Below are 20,037 nucleotides of genomic sequence, written 5' to 3' on the forward strand. Positions count from 1 at the left end.
CTAAACGTTTTAATCACAATATTTTGTACTTTTAGTCATGACAATCGTTGTCACTGAAAGCCAAATTTTTATCGGGCCTTTACAGAAATCAATTGGGCCTCCCTCTGCCCTCTTGCAGATAAGGAAATGCTCCCCTCTCTGTAAATGGTGATGCGCAAAGAAAGGAACGGATTCTTTCGGCACTTTAAAACTTTTCGGTTACAAATTTCGACAAATAAATGGTCATGGAATTTTGCTGATGGACTTGAATTTTCGATAACTGGTTGTCGGGCAGATAGGTAATATACGAAGGATTTATAATACAACATTCTGTGCGCCATCCAACCATCGCATGCCCCGATGATGCAACGTAAAAAAACGAAATGAATAACGTGATACAATTCAATGCTGACGGAAAAGTGAGAGCATCCATGCGGCATGAAGTTAAAACATCCACTCTTCAATCTGCGCAGATGCGAAAACACTCATTCTTCAACCTCGTTCGCAGGTTGCACCGACTCTGCAACTGGCGGTATGCAATCTACCTTGAAGCGCAGAACCTATATTCCAGAAAATGAAAAGATAAAACTGTAAGAAAATTCCCATATTGGACGTACCAAACAAGAAACATCGGCTCAAAACTGGTACCAAAAGATAACAATGATGCATGTAGAGTTCAAATGCGATCAGTCATAGCAACGATTGAAAAATGGTCGGATTTCACTTTCGATCTCTCAAGTTCATAATAAAGTCATCTGACTACTTTAGCTACTTTTGTAGAGATGGAGACTTGGCAGCCACTATATGCGGCAACAAACGATGATTGAAAATAAACATAACAGAATATATGGAAAAGACGCCAATTCTGTTGATAATGAGTTATGATCAAACAAAACTTAATGGTTCAAACTTCAAAGTAAAGCTTTCAAGTAGCATCTAAGGCCCAGTCGTTTTCAAGCAAGAACACATAAAGTGGCGTAGTAAAACAAAATAAGAATATATAGAAGATACCGAAACATGTCTGCGCACCTTCTTAAAAAAATTCGAATAGGAATTGTCCCAAATCAGTTTGTAGTTTCCAGCCTCGCATGTGCAGAAGTTTCCCTGTAAACAAACATGCATATTGAGGCCAGAACATTTAATATCACAAATGATGATCTAACACCACAAAAAGCCCGAAATAACAAAACTTACTTGGTCAGAATCGTAGCGTCGGTAAGGTAAAATGAGCTGTGGTAAAACCAGCAATGCCCCAAAGTAATTACAAGAAAAGAATTAAGTTAGAAACAGAAACGAGAAAGTGAAAAAGGAAGCAACAAAACAAAGGTTGAAGAGGAGGAGACCAAAGTGAACATAGTAATTAACAACGGAGACATCATAGTTAAACTTACAGATTTTTCCCCAGAAGAATTTGTATACTCGACACTAAATCCAATATCCTGACCAAAAAACATAAATCTCAATATGGAATTTACACTGTAAAAACTTTTAAGTAAACAACATATGACCAACAACGTTTAGGAACAATACCAAGTTTATCTTCCCCTGTACAAGCGAGAAATCCCAAGCAATATATGAATTTATCGCATCCACAGCCAATAAAACCTATAAGAGTAATGAAGCCACATTAATTACTGGCTGGGGTAATAGTTAAACGGCCAGCGTTGTTAAGAAATAAATCAATAGATTTACACACACATGCATGTGAACACAAAGCATCTTCAGTCATGAGGAAAAAGAAAAAGTATCACAAGAAGATATATAAACAAACCTCATGAGTTTTCCCAGCTGGAACACTCGTTTCTTGGTAATCATCATTATTCCTATATAGAAGAAATTAGCAAAAGTTCTTATTTCAAAATTACAAAAGATAGTTTAGAGCTTCAGTGCCTCACCTTCCTTCTAAATCGCCCGCAACCTCTGCTGGAATAAAAAAGGGGGAATTTGCAAAGACCTCACTGAAAAAAAAATGTATACGTAAATTGATATAGCAATAAGCACAACCTAGCAGCAGAACAAAGGAAAAACAGGCTTGCAGCCCAATAAGACAACACAGCTTTATTTTGGGTTTTCAAGCGTGCAAGTTCTATTATGCATGTAATACACAAGCAACCATGATTAGCAATTTTTTTCCTCGACACTTTTTTATGGATCAAAAGGATGGTCAAATCAAAACCTTAGCGAAAGGAAGGGGTATATAAATTGATAGGAGTAATACCTGATGAACGTAATAAACCTTTCAAATTCAGTGGTGTAGACATCAACAGCTTCTTCCAAGACAGCTAACTCTTGCTTCTTTCTGCCCAAGTCATAAAATAAAAGAAAGTGTCACCATAAAGATAAATAGAACTACATCTTGAACATAAGCCAAAGATAAAAAGATTCTCACAATTTTCTATTCTCAAAGCGCCCCCAAGACAGCGAAATAAGAAGTCGTATAAGAAGCACCATAGTTGTAAGGCTGTATAAAGGGGGTCCATAACGCTGCCGTTGCTCTTCCATGGGCCTATTAATGAAGGATACAATAAGTGTATGAGAAATTAATTTACTATAGGAAATGCAATTAAAATACTACCACGAAAATCTTACCCATCATCATCATTTATTTGGCGAATAAAATCAAGTAGAACCTGCACCCAAAAGGAAGTGCAGGAACAGTTACCAACACATGAAGTCCATAAAACATACTTTTGAAGTTCATCTACAAATACTATAAATAGAAGCTCCATCGAATAACCACCCTCTCACTGATACATACAACTGCAGAAAGAGTAATCTAAGCAGATAGGCAAGTCAAATTGTTAAGTATTTATCACGCCATTAAGAAAATTAACCATGCCAAAGAACAAACTAGCAGTGGACATTCGGGTCGAAACCCAGCAGTGGATATGGAGTAGTAGGCAAACCCAGCGAATAATGTGGCAAGCAACTGCGTAGAGGAGCATACCTGTGGAACCCCAACCAAGTACTTGACAAGCGTCTTGTAGACACCAGTTGCAGAACCAAGCTGCGCCAACAGTCTCCTCCTGAAAAAATTTTCGGCCAAGTAGAATGTAAGGTGGAGCACATGTTGCTTTTAACCCAACTGGCAAACGAAGGGAGTCTCACCTCTCCATTTGCTGATTCCACAAGAGAGCATAACGTTCACGTATAGTTGCTCCAGAACTAACCAAAGCTTCAACCTCTGCTTGCTTATTCCTCTCTGAACGCTCCCGCTGTTGTCTGATGAGCCTTCCCCGAAAATCCTGAGGAATGTAAGTCATAACTGCAGGCAGATTCAGCAATTCCATTATGATCAAAGCAGATTCACGAATACCTCATCTAAACACAACACGGGCAAGCAATAGGTAACTAACCCGTGTTGAACACACGTTCGGAATTTTTCGCTTGGAAAGACTCCAGTGTCTTCAAACTGGTTTGAAATTTCTGGCGGAGGCGATCAATCACAGTCGCAAGTTCAGCATCATCAAGACTCGACTGCTCTCGAAGCTGCCCAACAAAACACGAATAAAAAAACAACGAAAAGGCAGCATCTTTCGCAGCAAAAACCGCTTACATTAACTTAGCTTAGACTTACAGTTCGAGGCCAATGGGGTTTTTCAAGCAAAAATAGTATTTCCTCCATATGTTCTCGATTCTTCCACATGTTTTCGTCCACTTTGTGCGGCGGTTCACCCTCCAATTCACACACTAACAATCTCTCCTCGCCTAAAAACCACACCCTTTTTATTCATTCATTATCCAAAATACTGAAATTTTAAAAATTGCAAGCAAAAAATTGAAAAAGATGATCACTTTAGCAAAAATATGTAAAATTTTCAAGAGGGTTTGAAACTACGATGACCTTGAGCCGCCGGAGAGTGGTGGAGCAAATCGGCAGTGAAGGAGCGAATCTCGGAGGAGAGGCGAGCGACGCCATTTGAGAGAGGGGGAAATTCGTATGTGTCGTAGTAGGAAGCGAGAAAAGCTCTGGTTATTGGTACTATACCCTCCGTGGAAGCCATGGTTACTTGTGAGCAAGACCAGTCCAAGGCGATCTCTCTCTATCTCTCTCTCTCTCTCTAGCTTTCTGAGTTCGTCGGCAGGAAGAGGAGGAAGGGAAGTTGTGGTGGAATAACGGAATTTGAAAGGGAATAAACGAAACAGAGAGTAGTAAAGTCCACGCCACCGGCCCACCGCCCACCACCCTCCACTCACCGATGCAGTTATTTTTAATTGTATTTCAACTCATCTGGTTTAGTGCAAGTTTACAAATTGTAGGCTTCTACCTCTTTCAAATCTCCCCTCCTTATCTCCTTTTTAAAACATCGTTATGAATTTGATGAAGAGATGAAAAGATGATCTGTGATAACATTTATCGCAATTTAATAAGAATAAATTGATGTTGATAATTGGTGAATGGATCAATCAACAAAGTAGAGCTCGTTTGTATGTACTTCTAAAATGATTGAAACCATTTTTTGGTGAAAATGTTTTTAAAATCAATCTTTAGTAAAAATACAAGTAAATTCTCGAAAAGCACTTAAAGTGTTTCCTGGAAGAAGCATATAACTGGTGCTTCTTTCAGAAAACACTTTAAGTGCTTTTGGAATCAAAAAACATTTTCTCTAAAAATGCTTTCAATCATTTTAAAATTACATCCAAGCTAGCCCGTAGACTACATTCAAGGTTTTTTTTTATAGCCAAAATGACTTTTAAAATGGACATAATTTCTCACTTTGGTTATCGATACTTAAAATCGATATGAATAGTCCTTGAGTTTGTCCAACGTCAGTCATTTTGGTCATTCCGTAAGAAGTCCCCTTTAAATAAGACCAAAATAATAAAAAATACTCTTAAATTTTGTTAAATCATTTTGCCATATTGTTTACTAATTTGAGGATATTCTTATTATTTTGGTCCTTATAGAAACATAGATGTTTAACGAATGGCCAAAATGATTAATAGTGGACAAACTCAGACCACTACTACCAAAGTAAAGAGTTATATCAATATTCGAACTATTTTGAATAAAATGCCTAAAATCAATAATAACTTACAAAATTTAAGGAAAAATAATGAAAAAACAATGCTTGAAAACTTTTAGTTTTAACGATAAGGACAAAATAAAAGGTAAAGTGAATAGTACTAGGATTGACTTTTTTAATGTAAAAATGTGATTTTTCGTTAAAATGAACGATACTGGAAACTTTTTGTTAAAGTTTCTCAAAATTTACTCAATTTATTTTTTTTGGCACAACTAACTTCATTTTGAAGAAAGAAAAATGGGCTTAACAAAGTCCAACTCAGAATCTCTTTGACCCAATAAAAATCAAAACTTTGAGTTGGACTGCAGCCCAAGACCAAGAATCACCCGCCGCACATGAAAAGTAAAAAGTGAGAAAATTGAGCGAGGGAGAGAAAAATGAGGAGAACCCCGAACCGAACCCAACAATTTGCAAATCAGAAAGTGCCCGACTTTATTCGATTTCCCGATTCGATACCCGAAAAGAAATGTTGGGTTGTATCAAATGACTGAAGCTATCACTTTCATTTGATTTTATTTGTGAAATTTCGGAAGCTGCGAGATGGGTTTGGAAGATGGGAACTCAGAGAACGCGCGAAGCTGGGCGAGGTTTCTGGCCACGTGTCTCGTCGGTGGGGTGGTGGTGGCGGTGGGGGTCGGCGTCGGGGTGTCGCTTCTGGGTTCACAAGAACGCGGCGGACCTCATCTTCCTCTGGGACTTCGATGGCGGAGGAAGAAGAACAGACCCGTGCGGGTTTATATGGACGGCTGCTTCGACATGATGCACTACGGCCACTGCAATGCCCTCCGTCAGGCGCGCGCTCTGGGCGACCAATTGGTCGTTGGTGTCGTCAGCGACGCCGAAATCATCGTCAATAAAGGCCCCCCTGTGACTCCTCTCAACGAAAGGTACCGACTTTTTGTGTTAATGGAGCTGATTAGATTCGAAATTTTGGGTTATGGCATTATGTGAACGTGTGGTTAATCCTAATTAGTTGTCTGAATTAGGATGATTATGGTTAATGCTGTGAAGTGGGTTGATGAGGTGATTCCAGATGCACCTTATGCCATAACCGAAGAGTTCATGAAGAAGCTGTTTGATGAATACAATATTGACTATATCATTCATGGAGATGACCCATGTGTGCTTCCTGATGGGACTGATGCTTATGCTCTTGCGAAGAAGGCCGGCCGCTACAAGCAGATCAAGCGGACAGAAGGCGTTTCCAGCACTGACATTGTTGGTTAGTTCTATTTCTAGCATTGGAGCTGATTAAATAATATATACTTATGTTCTGCATGGAATTACAGTTGTTTTTGTTAGTCTAACTTTGCTATTTGCTAATGCCGTGTATAGGTCGTATGCTTCTCTGTGTAAGAGAGAGATCTGTTAGTGAAATCCAACAGCATTCTTCCTTGCAAAGACAATTCAGCCACGGTCACAGCCAGAAGTTTGAAGATGGTGGGTCTGGAAGTGGAACACGTGTGTCTCATTTCCTACCGACATCTCGAAGAATTGTTCAGTTTTCAAATGGAAAGGTAATGTTGTCTCCGTAACTATTTCTCTTCTGGTTGTTTGAAGTGGAGCAACTTTTAGTATTCAATCCCTCACTTAGATTCCGAAGTTTGTCTCTTTATAAACAAGGGAGATGAAAAGGGAAAGACAAAACTTGATTTCTACATCACATTATCACATACGCTTATTTTAAGTGCCACACTCTGGCATTGCATTACTACTTTGTCACTTTTTAGTGAATGGTTTATGCCTGACTGCAGGGGCCTGAATCGGATGCGCGCATAATTTATATAGATGGTGCATTTGATCTTTTCCATGCTGGACATGTGGAGGTAATGTGGATGAGTTTGCTCACATGATATTTATCCTTAAATGATTCCTGAAATTTGCCACCTCTCTCTCTGTCTCTTTCTCTCTCACACACACACACAAACCTAAACACCCAACACAGACACATTACACTTTATATCTGCACTGTTGTTGTTAGACGTGGGATTGTTTTTTTTGTTCATTCTACTATATTCATGCTATTACGGTCTTCTTGTCTGTTTTTCTTTTGTTTTCCAAATTTTTCTGTAGATTTGATAAGCTATTAAGGGATAAAAAAAACTTACCTTTTGGTTACATGGCCATCTTTTTCATATAGATCTTAAGGAAAGCACGAGAGCTTGGGGATTTTCTTCTTGTTGGAATACACACTGATCAGACTGTCAGGTATCATCTCCATCTTACTCTCACTCTCACATGTCAATTTCTATGACCGATAACCCTTTAATCATTTGGGTCTACTTTAGAACCATATATAGTGTGACCATAATAGAAAAATCAAATCCAATAGTAGTGACTTCCACACACGTGTGTGTATATTATCTCTTCACATGAAAAACAAATTTATCCGTAAGTCAATTTTGTACCTATTGTTCTAGGTTTTCTCATTGAATGGGTTTTCAGTAGCATACTAGTTGCAATAGAACCTTGTCAATGGTCACCACTTTGAAAAATTTGGCTGAGTATCAGTTTATCTTTCATGAAAGTTGATTTACTTAATCTACCCTTACGGTTGGTGCCCTTTTCCCTACCCTCTGTGCATTTTGGTGTTACATAAAAGCGCAACTTTGCTCTCACCATATATGTGGATTATTTCTAATTCCTGGGAAGCAACTTATCTTTATATAAATCTCACTGATAATTCAATTCATGAACTTCCATCTCTTACAGATGTTCATTTATTCTTGCAACCTCTGATTAGGGTATTTTGTTTTACTTCCAAGTACACATCCTTTTTTGACTTCCGTCTCTTATACTGTATTTCAAAACCCACTAGGTAATAGCTGTTTCTAATAATTGCATTACAGTGCTAATAGAGGAGCACATCGCCCAATAATGAACCTTCACGAAAGAAGCCTAAGTGTTTTAGCTTGCCGCTATGTGGATGAGGTTATAATCGGTGCTCCGTGGGTAATCTCAAAAGACATGGTGAGCTTGTCCTCTATTTTGTACTGAATTTGCTTCATTATGTATTTAGTCAGCCTTCATGCTTTTCCTGTAATCTTCTGGTTATTTTTCTCATCGCAAAATTTTCCTATTCTTGAAATTGGGTATAGTCTCTTTTTTTTCTCCCTCAGCATTAGTGTTAATTGAACTAGAATTTGGGTCTACCCGTAATCTCGTTTTAGTACTTTCCATATTTTTGTGAACTTGACTTGTTTAAAACAGTGCTCACACTTGTATTATATAATTCCTCGTGGAATATCTTATTGCTGCAGCTCACAACCTTTAACATCTCCTTGGTGGTCCATGGAACGGTAGCAGAGAATAGCAACTTTGAAAAGGTAAATTGCAAAACAAGTTCCTAATGCTGATGTCTTTACTTCATTAGCTTAATTCTGGAGCCGCCAAGATGCATTGGTTAGTAAAACTTTTTTTTTTTTTTTTTTTTTTTGCAGGAAGAAGGCAACCCATATGAAGTCCCAATCAATTTAGGCATCTTCAAAGTTTTGGAAAGCCCGCTCGATGTCACCACTTCCACAATAATTAGAAGGATTGTATCCAATCATGAAGCATACCAGGTTTTCCCCTATACCTGAGCTTCCTTGCAATACTATTGTTCGAATTTGGACCCGTCATTTATAATAAAAATTTCAAACACTATAAATATAAAGAGAAAAAGCATTTTTATGTTTGACTATTGTTTTACTTGATATCGTTTGGATTTCTACTTAGCATGCTTCAAAAGTATGGCTTATCACTATTTCTTTTCCTGCAGAAACGTAACGAGAAAAAGGCAGCAAGTGAGAAAAGGTATTACGAAAGCAAGGGTTATGTTTCCGGTGACTGATAGAAGTAGATCTCCGAGGCCGATACATGGTGAGGCATTGAGTGCACCTGTTGTTTTGGCACTTCTACGAAATAGTACTAACTTCACAGATGACACAGCTGGGTTTTGGTACATTCACATGATGTTATTCACAGATCCTATTTTACGAGTGATTCCCGAGTCTTGTTGTCTTGCAGCTATCTATTTGTTGTTTACATCGCTATTTTCGGATTCAATCCAGAACCTCTAGAGCTTGAGAAAAACTAGTTTGATGGGTTGATCTTGGCAAGCTTTTCGGAGTTTGCAAGTTCACGCCCATATTTTTTCAAATTAATACAAATTTAGCATGCAATATAATTATCCTGCTGTTTTATGTCATACTGCTCTCGCATGACGCGTGAGAGGATGATGTAAACGTTATGATCTGAAGAGAATTTTACTTTCTTTTTGTTTGTTTGTTTGTTTTTGTTTTTGTATGGAAAATTGATTGAATTTATCATTTTACTATTTTAGTTGTTGAACCGATCAAAATCAAATAGTAGTGATATACGGATCAAGATTTAACTTAATATCAACCAATCATTAAAAAGAGAGCATCTCAACGAGAATTGTAAATGGATCATTTTGGCCAATTTCCATGTTTCTTTGAAAGCAATATTCAAATTTTCCGACTTTCGGGAAAAGAAATATGAACTGGAGTGCAAAAAGGCACCGTCATGGCCAGTTGACTTAATCCAAATACGCAAACTTTTGTTTTCATTTAGATACAAGTTTTTATGTAGATACAAGAAAATTGGAGTGATGGCTCGTATTACTGGCTCTCTCCCCTCACATAATATGAGATTCGGTAGGGTAAAAAATAAGAAACTTTAACGAAAAACTTCTGGTACTGTTTATTTTAACAAAAAATCACATTTTTACACTAAAAAATCAATCCTGATACTATTCATTTTACCTTTTATTTTATCCTTATCGTTAAAACTCAAAACTTTTAAGCTCTTTTCATTAGTTTTCCTTAGAAAATATCCTATTTACATGGGTTTATTTCTGTACATCAGAAGGTAAAATCAAGAACACAAAATTGGTGTAAATGTCTTCCCACAAATCCGATCCAAAACCATTACAAAACCCATAATTAATTCAAGATCAAATCCAGGTTGCACCACCAAGCTGAACACATCGTTTTCAAGCAAGACTGAATTATTTACTCTTTTTCTAGACACAGTGGCAACAAGTTCTCCACTGCGATCTCTGATTTTGCAGTTTCTTCTCCCAAAACAACCTTCAATTCTGAAATCTGGTGTATTATTTGAACTTGGCCCTCCCATGAACACCTGAGCCGCTTCACTTTTGTTTCTGCTGCCAAAAAGATTTGATCCACTTTTCATGGTGAAGACTCTGCTGGATTTAGGGTTCTTTCCATATCCATCTTCTCCTCTATATGCATTCCATTGATCTTGCAAGCTCAACATCTGTTCATTACAAAAATGGATTTGAATAAGCTTTCATGTACCAGATAATATATAGAGAGACGAGCATGTTGCTCTGGTCAACTGATCTAATTCACGCTTGCTTTAACTCATATAAGTTCGACTTATTATTATTTGTATTGGCTACTAAACATGCATAGTACACTAAAAGGAGGATTTGATAACAAATAATTACCTGGGGTTTGAGGGTTAGCAAGGCTCTTCCAGCTCCATCCATGAGGACAAGCCCTCCTCTAACACAACAGCTCTTCCTCGAATAATTGTCTACTCGAAAACTTAGTATTCCGCGATCGTCAAAAACTGTAAATCCATCAGTTCCCTGGAAACTCATGCTAGATCTCTTCCACACGGTGAGCACAGACGGAGGCGCATGAACATCTTCCACCTGATGATGAACCCTTTCTTTCAACGCCGATGCTGGATGTATCCTCGACATGGCTAGCTAGCTAGAGAGATGGTAGAGAGGAATATGAGTAGTGACAAATGGCTTAGCTTTGGTTTTGCTGTCTGAAACTTGAGAATAAAACTATGTGCTAGCCAGAGAGATGGTAGGGAGGAATATGAGTAGTGACAAATGGCTTAGCTTTGGTTTTGCTGTCTGAAACTTGAGAATAAAACTATGTCCAAAGATGTGTGTGTGTGTATAGAGGCAGGAGCCTATATATATAGAATTTGGTATAGACTCTGAGGACGTATGTACGTCGAAACAAAGAGAGAGAGCTTTGTGTTCTCTCTGTTGTCTAGCATAGTGGTTAGCAAAGAATTCTTACGTAGGTCCCCAACTTTTTTAACGCTGCAATATTATATGGAGCCTGCCTGTTTTCCTTCTTATTTCTTTTGAAAAAATTAGTATCCAGTTCTTGGTTACTAAGGTTTATTAACTGAGATCTTATTAGTTTTCAAATTTTGATTGAAGTCCCTAGCATTAATGTGATAATGAATTTACATGTTTATTACATATTTTTTAAAATAAAAATTATTAATTGATTTAGGGTTTAATACTCACACCTCTATTAAACTCCTAATTAATTTTGAATTCAAACATTTATAAAATAAAAATAAATAAATTAGAATAAGTTTGTACCATTAATTTTTTATAAAAAGATTCTCAATTTTTTAATCTTAAATGTACCCATTCATATAATTTTCAATTTTTTTAATCTTAAATGTACTCATTTTTAAATATATCAATTTCTTATATGTAAAATGTATCCCTTTTTTAATATAAATGTACATTTTTTTTTAATATAAAATGTACCCAATTTTTTAATATAAAATCCATTAATCTTTTTTAATCTATTTTTAAACTTATATGGGTACATTCTTTTTTCGTTAATTTGAGAATGTATCTATGTCAAGTTTAATCGAAGAAATTTACTAACGTTATTAAGCCTAATATCTTCTTTTTTCTATGTTTTGAAGAATGTATCCATGTTTTGGTACAATAAATTTTTTTTTTTTGGTTAATTTTGAATGTACACCCCCCCCCCCCCCGGCACACACACACTATAATAAAGAGTATTAATTTGTATTTTATTATTTTTAATCCCACAAATTATGAGTTATATTTAAAATCTCATTAATATAAACAAATAAAATTTTCAATTTTTAATTTTTAATTAAAAAAATATGGTAACTTACACTATTATATTAATTCAGGAACTTCAATCAAAAACTAAAAATAAACAAGATTTTAATCAAAGAATATTGATAACTAAGGAACGTGTCCAAATTTTTTTTTTTCCATCATTTTTTATTTGCAACTTACAATTATTTATATACAATTGACAAGACTCTCTGACCTCACCAAATCACCAGTGACCAGCCCAGCTACTTTACATATATTTACAGGTTGTTTGAAATAGTAAATTTATTTTTGTTGTCACATAATCTGGTACTTTAATACATGGGGCTTAATTTGAATTTTTCGCATGTTATTATGGGCTTTTTTAAGGAAGTAGCTAGTGGCTTCTTCATGACAATTGATTGTTTTTGGGTCCAAGAAGATCCGTAGAGGTATTTTAGCCCTCCCTGGCCACATTGTGTGATTTACGAGTACCAGCTGGAATCGAATCTAGAATGTGTCATATGAAATACAGGCATAAAATTCATCCCCAACCATTGAGCCACCCCATGATGGTTATGTTAGTATGTGTTAGTAACTATTGCCTTACCATTTATTAATATAACAAAAATTAAATATTAATAAAAATGAATAATCGACACTAGTAGTGTAATAAACAATACCATTTTATAAACCTCACCATTATTATGTAATGTTAGACGGTAACTTTTGACATTTATAATGTAATTTATTAAAACAAATGATATCAATAACTTTTTCTAAAGGGTACCGTAGAATTATATTTTGGCTTTGTGAATGTTTTTAAGTTGTAATGTTCAATCTTTTGGGGGGCACATTAAGTGCATGGTCGAGGGGTTAGGCCAGAGCAATCATTTTAATTATTTGGCTTTGTGAATAAATTAGCAAACATCATCAATTTTCATGTTTCTCATGAACCTAAAGAATGCATCAATGGCACTAAAGCCATACAAAGTGGGACGAACTGTCTTGTTTGCTTTACAAATAATGATTAGTATAAACCTCGATCGATCTGGCTTAAGATCAATGGACTCCATGATGAAAGTGATATAATTCAAACAATTACGCCCCAAGTAAAAATATTTGTTGCTCATTAGTCCAAACTTCATGCATACATTTGACTCCATTTGTCGGCATACTGAAACTTTGGACCAATCATTCCCATTTGTATATTTCAATTTGGGATATTATATAAGCTAAACAGCCTATATGCTACTCTATATGACCAATATTATTCGAAACCAAGAATATATTTTGGTGGGATTTAGTTGGAAAACAAGAGATTTCTTGTTCTGATGTTGTGTGTCGTGATTCATAATATGTAGTTAGCCGATTAATTGTTCATAAAAAAAAACTCTTAAAAAAGGACTAAATACCATGGGAAATAATACACAAGAAATGTTTTGATTAAGGGAATGTATTATTTAATATAATATCGTTTGTTTTAGAGATTTAAGCAAGTTGCTTAGTGTTAGTGCCCATTGTTTTGAGTCACTGAATCACTAACAAATCACTATAATGTGTTGATAATATTTATGTCTCTATTGAAAAAATTACCACTTTATTAAAATCATTAGTCAATTTTGGTTTTCATGATGAATTTTTGACACATCATAAGTTATAGATTAAGGCGGGATATGAAATTATTACACTAGAAAATGAAAGAAACTCTATTTTTTAACAATCGATATTATCTACAATAAGGTGATGGGGGAGTGGGTTAAGCCTCACAATGGGCTAGCTGTGGCAACTCGTCCCTAATTTTACAATTTTATTAATTTTTAAAAGAGTGAATTGACGAAAATGCCCCTTGAGGCAATGACTTTGACTTTCGATGACTGTCATTGCGTAACATGTATGAACCATTCTCCTAGCATATTATCGTAGTACTCGTCGCTACGAACGTGTGAGCGCAAGTGGAATCGAAATCGGAGTTATGGTTAAAATTTTACGAAACTACGAACGAAAATGGCGTTTTAGTAATTTCATGTTTACGGAGGATTTTTTTTGTTCTATCTTTTGTGGTCTTGTTTGGTGAGGCAGTACGGCCCACACCCCATTCTCCTCCCTTACCCCGGTGTCTCCCTCTCTTTTTCATCTTATTATTTTAAAAAAACACACACACACACACTCTCATCTATCTCTAATTCTCCCGAAGTACCCTATTTCCCTCCCGGACTCCTCCCCTCTTCTATGAGACGTAGTTCCATCGCTATCTTCACCCATTCTGGCAAGCACCACTGTCGACTGCCATAATTTCCCTTCCCTCATTTCACTCTCTCACTCTAACTCTCCCCTTTTGTGCTTCACCACGCCGGAGCTTCTCTACCACCCTTTTTGCCATTTTTCACGATGAACAACCTAGACCACGGAACCACCATGACTTTACAAGCCACTAAACCCTTACTCGAGATCTGTACTCTAGGTGTTCACGGACCGAGGAGAGGTCATTCTCGAGTTAAATTTCTCCAATGTGACTCTGCCATTTACCGCCTAGGTAAACCTTGAGGTCCGCCTTTTCTCTTCCTCTTGATGAGATGGCTTGATTTCTAAATTACCATGTGAAAAATGAACATGTTTTGGTGCAGAAATACCTCGGGGAAATATTCCCCAGCTTTCCGGCGAACCATCCAAGTTTTGCAGGCCATTTCCGACCAACTCCAGCCACGGCCCCCCTCCCATTGGTATATTTAGAACCCTTACTTCACGAGCTTCATTTTGATTTTCATTTCGTTGAAAATGGTTGAGTTTTGAGCTCGAATAGAGCTCTGGTTCGCTGCCCAGTTTTTGGCCAAATCCGACAACCTGCAACCGGGTTGACCTGACTCGATTTAAAAAAAAAAAAAAATAATAATAATAAATAAAACTAGCCCAAAACTTGATCCATGGGCCATCCTATGTTAATTTAGACGCCCTGAGTCCGTTTTTGACATCCATTTAATGAAATTCCAAAGTTTTAACGTAGTTAACTGCTAGGGCGACTCAATTGACTTTTTAGGGTTGACCGTTAACTTGTCGTTTACTTTTTACAAAATTTGCTCGGGACCCTTCTTAGTGTATTTCGACTCGTTGATTTCGAATTTGCTGTCTATTTCTCCAAATTCAAACGTATTGATTAAGTTTTACTAATGAGTCTCTATTATACTTAGGTCCGAACGGCTACGATTTCGCCAGTATCTGTGAGTGGATCTTTTCTTTTATACAGTATAATAGAGACTCATTAGTAAAACTTAATCAATACGTTTGGCAAAATTAAATTAGTAAAACTTAATCACGTGTATGTTCATATCGCACCGCACACTCACTTTGGATCCATTGTAGGTGACAGTCCTGTCCTAGATTGTTATGGACAATTAGGACTCGTATGTGATGCGCATAACGCCAGTTTTCACATGATTGTAGTACTAAAGCATAAATCATTATTACACCCAATCCTATTCATATCAGAATATCTCTGCATGAACTCAAGTGTCAGCATATGTTGATGAGCACTTGATATAATATGTTTGTTTATGTGAGATTACACGATACTGAACGTTAGGCGTTTATTTACGAAATATTATGACTTATTGAATTCTTGAGATATTGCAGGCTACGGTAAGTATTTTCACACTATACATAGTATGTATATTTTGGAAAATATACTTTTTTTACGGCGAGGGGTTATTATGTTTTTGAAAAGGTTTTTACAAAACTTTATTTTTAGGCCCCTTCACCCTTGTTTTTTGCCCTTCCAGGTTTTAGTAGCAAAGCTTTTGTATCGACAAGGATTCTTGGCAAACATTGGTATAGAAGGTTACGTTCGATGGTATAATTCTCAGTCTGCTATACTGTACTTTACTTATGCTTTGACATCACGTGTGGAATGGGTTCATTCCCGCTCACTAGTGCACTCTTACATTTAGGCACTTTTAGGTTTAAATTTACTCACATTTTTCACATCACTACAATTTATGGCTTCGTCACCTTCTTGGTATTGGCCATCACAACTCAATTCAGAGTCCAGGTGAACATTCCGGATCCGGGTGTGTCACTAGCAATAATGTGATTCAAGTTTGTCTTTGGCGAGAATCGAAATCTAAGACGTTTCACTTACAAGTGAAGACGAATACCACTATATCGTAGTAATAAGTGGTAAACTCTCATTTTGATAGTTAATAAAATAAAATGAAAAGTGAAATTAAATAAAACGGAAGATTACGAAGATACGCAAAATAAATATATAAAAAAATTGTTTTTGACCCACTAAACGTTATTAAACGCCTGAAATTCATTGTATGTCGTGGAAAAGAGATTAGTTTTATTAGTCTCGTCGTTCTCTTTTTAGAAAAGTATTTTAAACCGGAAGCGAACCTTGTAAACTCCAAACACACTCTTCAATGCAAAAAACCTAACAATATGGAAATCACTATTCACGCCGAAACTCTCCAAATCTAAGTTATTCTTCTAGTTCTATGTCAATTATAATTATTATAAATAATGAATTTTAGTTAGAAACACAAAATTAATCACATTGGTAACTTTTTTTTTTTTTTTTTAAAAGACAAGGCCCGATCATATATATGTGGTATTCATATGTATTAGAATATTAATTAATAACTAATGTGGTTAATTTTATGCCTAAAGAACATTTCTTTTTATTTTATCATGTACGTATAGAACAATAACAAAAAGGGAGCCTCTCAAATGGATGCCGACATCCATTAATTCAAAAGGTTAGAAGTTAGGTGACAAGCAGCCATCGATCTATATACCCCATTCCCATATACACGCATAAATTCGGCTTCTCTCCAATGAGTTCCCCGTCCACTAATATTTACTTTAATTCGGACATCCATGTTATATTGGTATACAATACTTGATAAGAAGATGATGATGATGTCGTCTTTTTACTTGAGTATATAGCATGTGTCTAAATAGGGCCAGTTACTTCTGGGGTTTTTCAAAAGGGTCAATTATTTCACCAACTTTTAAACGGAGAAACGTTTTACATAATTCTAAAAAGGTAAATTGTTATCCTATTCTTATGTTATGCTAAGTACAAAGCTAAAAGGTGGTATTGGAATACAATGCTAGAATTCACAATCTCCTACCAACTTTGAAATTGCATTTGCATAATATTTAAGAGTTGCTAAAGTCTACCCATTTTCTTTTGTCTATTTATAGTTCAATTTCATTTTGTATTATAGTTTTATTATTTAATAAGCTTTTATTTAATCTTAGCTTCTTCTATTGTTTTTTTTTTCTTTCTAAGTTTTAAGTTGAAGTTCTTAATATATACTTAAATTAAGAAAAAAATAGACGGAGTTAGTGAAAATGACCAAGGGTGCAACATGTTATTAAATTCGAGGACTAAAGAAACTAATATGAGAGTTTATGGTCTAAAATTAAACTAAGGGTTAGCTCCAACTAAGCCTAACATATAAATAGGAGTCTGCATAAAGAGAAAAAAAAAATGTCCAATATCATTTTCTTGTGTGTGTGTGTGTGTGTGTGTACACACACCATCATGTAACTTACCTATGGATCATGTATTCTTTATTAAAACTCTCACAAAGATTATGAATTTGGTATCATGAATAAGGTCGCTACATATATCAATCACAATACAATATCACATCTATTAAATCTATAAGATAAGTGTATTATATCATATGAAGATGGATTCGGAAAAATATGTATCATTCGAAAAGTTCAAGCCAAATGACACTTTCCTCTTCCTTTACGTGCATGCATGGCATATTAACTAAACTGTCCCTTCATGACCAGAAATCCCGAAGTCACGCGGGTTCATGGTAATGGAATAGTGGAGAATGGAGATATGACTACGCAGACACAGAAATTGAAAAGGGTTGGATCAATTTCTCCTCTAAGATTAAAATAAGATATGGTATACGTGTAAACACGATATATATGAATGTTTATGTAATATATTGGCGTGAGTGGCCTAAATAGTAATTAAACATAACATTAACATAATCCAATATAATTCAAAAGCTTCAGTACTTGAGGCTGAGTTGTTAGACCTAAATGGTTTAAACAAATAAAACGCTACTAACCTGGAGCAGCCATGCATGGATGAAAGCTTTTGGTTGCTTGAACCTCAAGGAAACTTCTACACGCTACTAACCTTTATGCTATCGACTCAATTAATGGGGATCAAGTTTGTGACTTTCATGCGTATGTTAGACGTGCAGGGACCCCTTGTATGTATAGTGATTAGTGACATAAGCTATAGAGGTCCGTACGTAAAAGAGCTCCACAACTCAATTCAAAAGCCTCTAACCTAATCCTCATGCCAATACAGAGTTCTATACACTTTAGTCTTTGATAATTATAATCCAACACGACTTAGGAGACCTCTACCATAAGTCTAATCCAATCCCTATCCTAGTTAAGTTTTAAAGGAAAAATTTGATATAAGTTCAATTTTTTGAGTCAAGGATAGTTCAATTTTTTAAAATAAGTCAAATCCCCTAAGTTTAGAAGTATTTAATTATCAATAATTATCTTTTTGGTGATAAGAAATATTATAAAAAATAAATTTCTTCCTAATTATGTCTTTAATTTTTTCGTTTTTTGTTGTTATTTCTTGTTCTTCTTCTTGCTCTAAACACAATTTATAGATTTATTTTTTTAATTTTTATAATCAACCTATATCACAGGTAAATTTTATTTATCTACCTATATGACAAATAATTTTTTTATAATCAATCAGCATCATAGATTAATGTGTCTGACTTGTAGGTATATTATGCTTTTGTACCTTTTAGTTAAGTTTCATATCTCGCTTACAAATATAATATATATATTTGTTAAGTTAGGGTCATACTTCATGTAGATAGATTTGTGTGTTAGTATATTAGTTTTTTGTTAGAAGATATTAAGTAGATTTATTGGAACTAGAAGATGCATGAAATTACAAGATTTTAATTTATTTTTACTATTTCTAAAAATAATAAAAATTTCAACAATTTAAAAAAATATAAAATAAGTATAAAAGAAATAAAAGTGGAGAAAATATAACACTAAACCTAATAATCAAACCCTAAAGCGAACACATGTGTGGTGAGACTTCAACATGAGTTAGATCATCGGATTCTTCAAATACGGCAACAGATTAAGGCAAGAGTGGCATCCGTACGGATAGCGATTAACAACGTTTAACAATTTTATAGTGGATAATACGTATTATTATTAAACTAATAACTGTTCTTTGGTCGGAATAAAATAAAACATTTGGAGAAAGCGCAGCCTTTTTACTATTTGACGGAGGTGACTGGTGAGAGTAATCGGAGTAATGCCCCATTAAGTAAATTACACCATTATCCAGCCACCTGGATAAAGTTAGAAGAGCTGCAGCTTTCGGGATTATAAAAATAGCCGCACCTGATCAATTTAAAAGGAAAATTATAAGAATTAATTACTGACGGAGACAGCACCACATCGTGTTTAATTGTATGAATCTATAACTCTAATCCGGTATTAAATTTGTGTTATTTTATCGTTTTCGTTCATCAACTTTTAGTTCATCATTCCCACTTTGAAATAAAACAAATGAAAACTGACACATGAAAGCAAAAGCAAGGAAAAAATAGATTAGCAAAAGCCCAAAGAACCAAAAAGGGAGCCAAATAAAAAATAGGAACACAACGAAAACTCACAAATTCCCAAGATCTAAACTAGAGAAAACAAACCGAAGGGAAAGCAAAAGCAAAAGAAAGAACGAGACACCAAAGGCGAATTACCTCTAGAGGGATCACACCGCTCTAATATCATTTAACAAATTAAAGGACAGAAAGAAGAAAAACTAATTACAAACTCTGATTTTTGTTACATATATAAGACATGAAATAAAGAAGAACGTTATAAATATACTAAGATAATTACGTACATAATAGAAGGACAACATCTTGTTAGAATTTTACAAAGGTGTATTTATAAAGATCTAAATATGAAACAAATGGAAAAACAGTTAAAAAAATAGGAAAATAATCCTAAACCCGAGTATATTATAGAAAAGCGGTCTTTATCTTGCTAAAAAACCATAATAGATAAAATACCAAAAATACCTTAACATAAAAATAAATTCAATTGCTAACTTGGTACTTTTTTAAACGGTTAGCT

The 20,037-nt window shown here is 35.3% G+C and overlaps 3 protein-coding genes across 3 annotated transcripts; 1 reads left to right on the forward strand and 2 right to left on the reverse strand.

Annotated features, from left to right (window-relative positions):
• Positions 1–219: 219 nt before the first annotated feature.
• LOC137745072 (uncharacterized) lies at positions 220–4,388 on the reverse strand. The gene is made up of 15 exons (XM_068484944.2): positions 3,824–4,388; positions 3,557–3,687; positions 3,336–3,468; positions 3,088–3,244; positions 2,927–3,005; positions 2,569–2,609; positions 2,369–2,485; positions 2,198–2,278; positions 1,875–1,937; positions 1,751–1,802; positions 1,510–1,584; positions 1,371–1,418; positions 1,174–1,209; positions 1,009–1,083; positions 220–539 (listed from the first exon to the last, which is right to left on the reverse strand). Exons 1-15 carry the CDS (start codon positions 3,981–3,983, stop codon positions 465–467), a joined length of 1,323 nt encoding a protein of 440 aa, XP_068341045.2. The 5' UTR covers positions 3,984–4,388; the 3' UTR covers positions 220–464.
• Positions 4,389–5,105: 717 nt separating this feature from the next.
• LOC137745081 (ethanolamine-phosphate cytidylyltransferase) lies at positions 5,106–9,174 on the forward strand. The gene is made up of 9 exons (XM_068484955.2): positions 5,106–5,893; positions 5,993–6,228; positions 6,342–6,523; positions 6,761–6,832; positions 7,147–7,214; positions 7,856–7,976; positions 8,267–8,332; positions 8,447–8,569; positions 8,767–9,174. Exons 1-9 carry the CDS (start codon positions 5,547–5,549, stop codon positions 8,836–8,838), a joined length of 1,287 nt encoding a protein of 428 aa, XP_068341056.2. The 5' UTR covers positions 5,106–5,546; the 3' UTR covers positions 8,839–9,174.
• A 705-nt stretch (positions 9,175–9,879) lies between these two features.
• LOC137744703 (protein LURP-one-related 5-like) lies at positions 9,880–10,879 on the reverse strand. The gene is made up of 2 exons (XM_068484487.2): positions 10,483–10,879; positions 9,880–10,289 (listed from the first exon to the last, which is right to left on the reverse strand). The coding sequence occupies exons 1-2, from the start codon at positions 10,741–10,743 to the stop codon at positions 9,885–9,887; spliced, it is 666 nt and encodes a 221-aa protein (XP_068340588.2). The 5' UTR covers positions 10,744–10,879; the 3' UTR covers positions 9,880–9,884.
• Positions 10,880–20,037: the final 9,158 nt, after the last annotated feature.

This window comes from Pyrus communis, chromosome 12 (genome assembly GCF_041283825.1).
Source record: "Pyrus communis isolate YQ-2024b chromosome 12, ASM4128382v1, whole genome shotgun sequence".
In the NCBI taxonomy this organism is placed as follows: domain Eukaryota; kingdom Viridiplantae; phylum Streptophyta; class Magnoliopsida; order Rosales; family Rosaceae; genus Pyrus; species Pyrus communis.

Bases quoted from the DNA above. Each gene is read 5' to 3' on its own strand.
- LOC137745072 (XM_068484944.2), bottom strand. From the start codon at position 3,983: ATGGCTTCCACGGAGGGTATAGTACCAATAACCAGAGCTTTTCTCGCT. The intron at 3,006-3,087 runs GTGAGACTCCCT...AAATTTTTTCAG, and splicing joins TGGAATCAGCAAATGGAGAG to GAGGAGACTGTTGGCGCAGC. The intron at 1,585-1,750 runs GTTTGTTTATAT...TTACTCTTATAG, and splicing joins CAGCTGGGAAAACTCATGAG to GTTTTATTGGCTGTGGATGC.
- LOC137745081 (XM_068484955.2), top strand. From the start codon at position 5,547: ATGGGTTTGGAAGATGGGAACTCAGAGAACGCGCGAAGCTGGGCGAGG. The intron at 6,229-6,341 runs GTTAGTTCTATT...TGCCGTGTATAG, and splicing joins TTCCAGCACTGACATTGTTG to GTCGTATGCTTCTCTGTGTA. The intron at 7,215-7,855 runs GTATCATCTCCA...ATTGCATTACAG, and splicing joins CACACTGATCAGACTGTCAG to TGCTAATAGAGGAGCACATC.
- LOC137744703 (XM_068484487.2), bottom strand. From the start codon at position 10,743: ATGTCGAGGATACATCCAGCATCGGCGTTGAAAGAAAGGGTTCATCAT. The intron at 10,290-10,482 runs GTAATTATTTGT...TGTAATGAACAG, and splicing joins TGCTAACCCTCAAACCCCAG to ATGTTGAGCTTGCAAGATCA.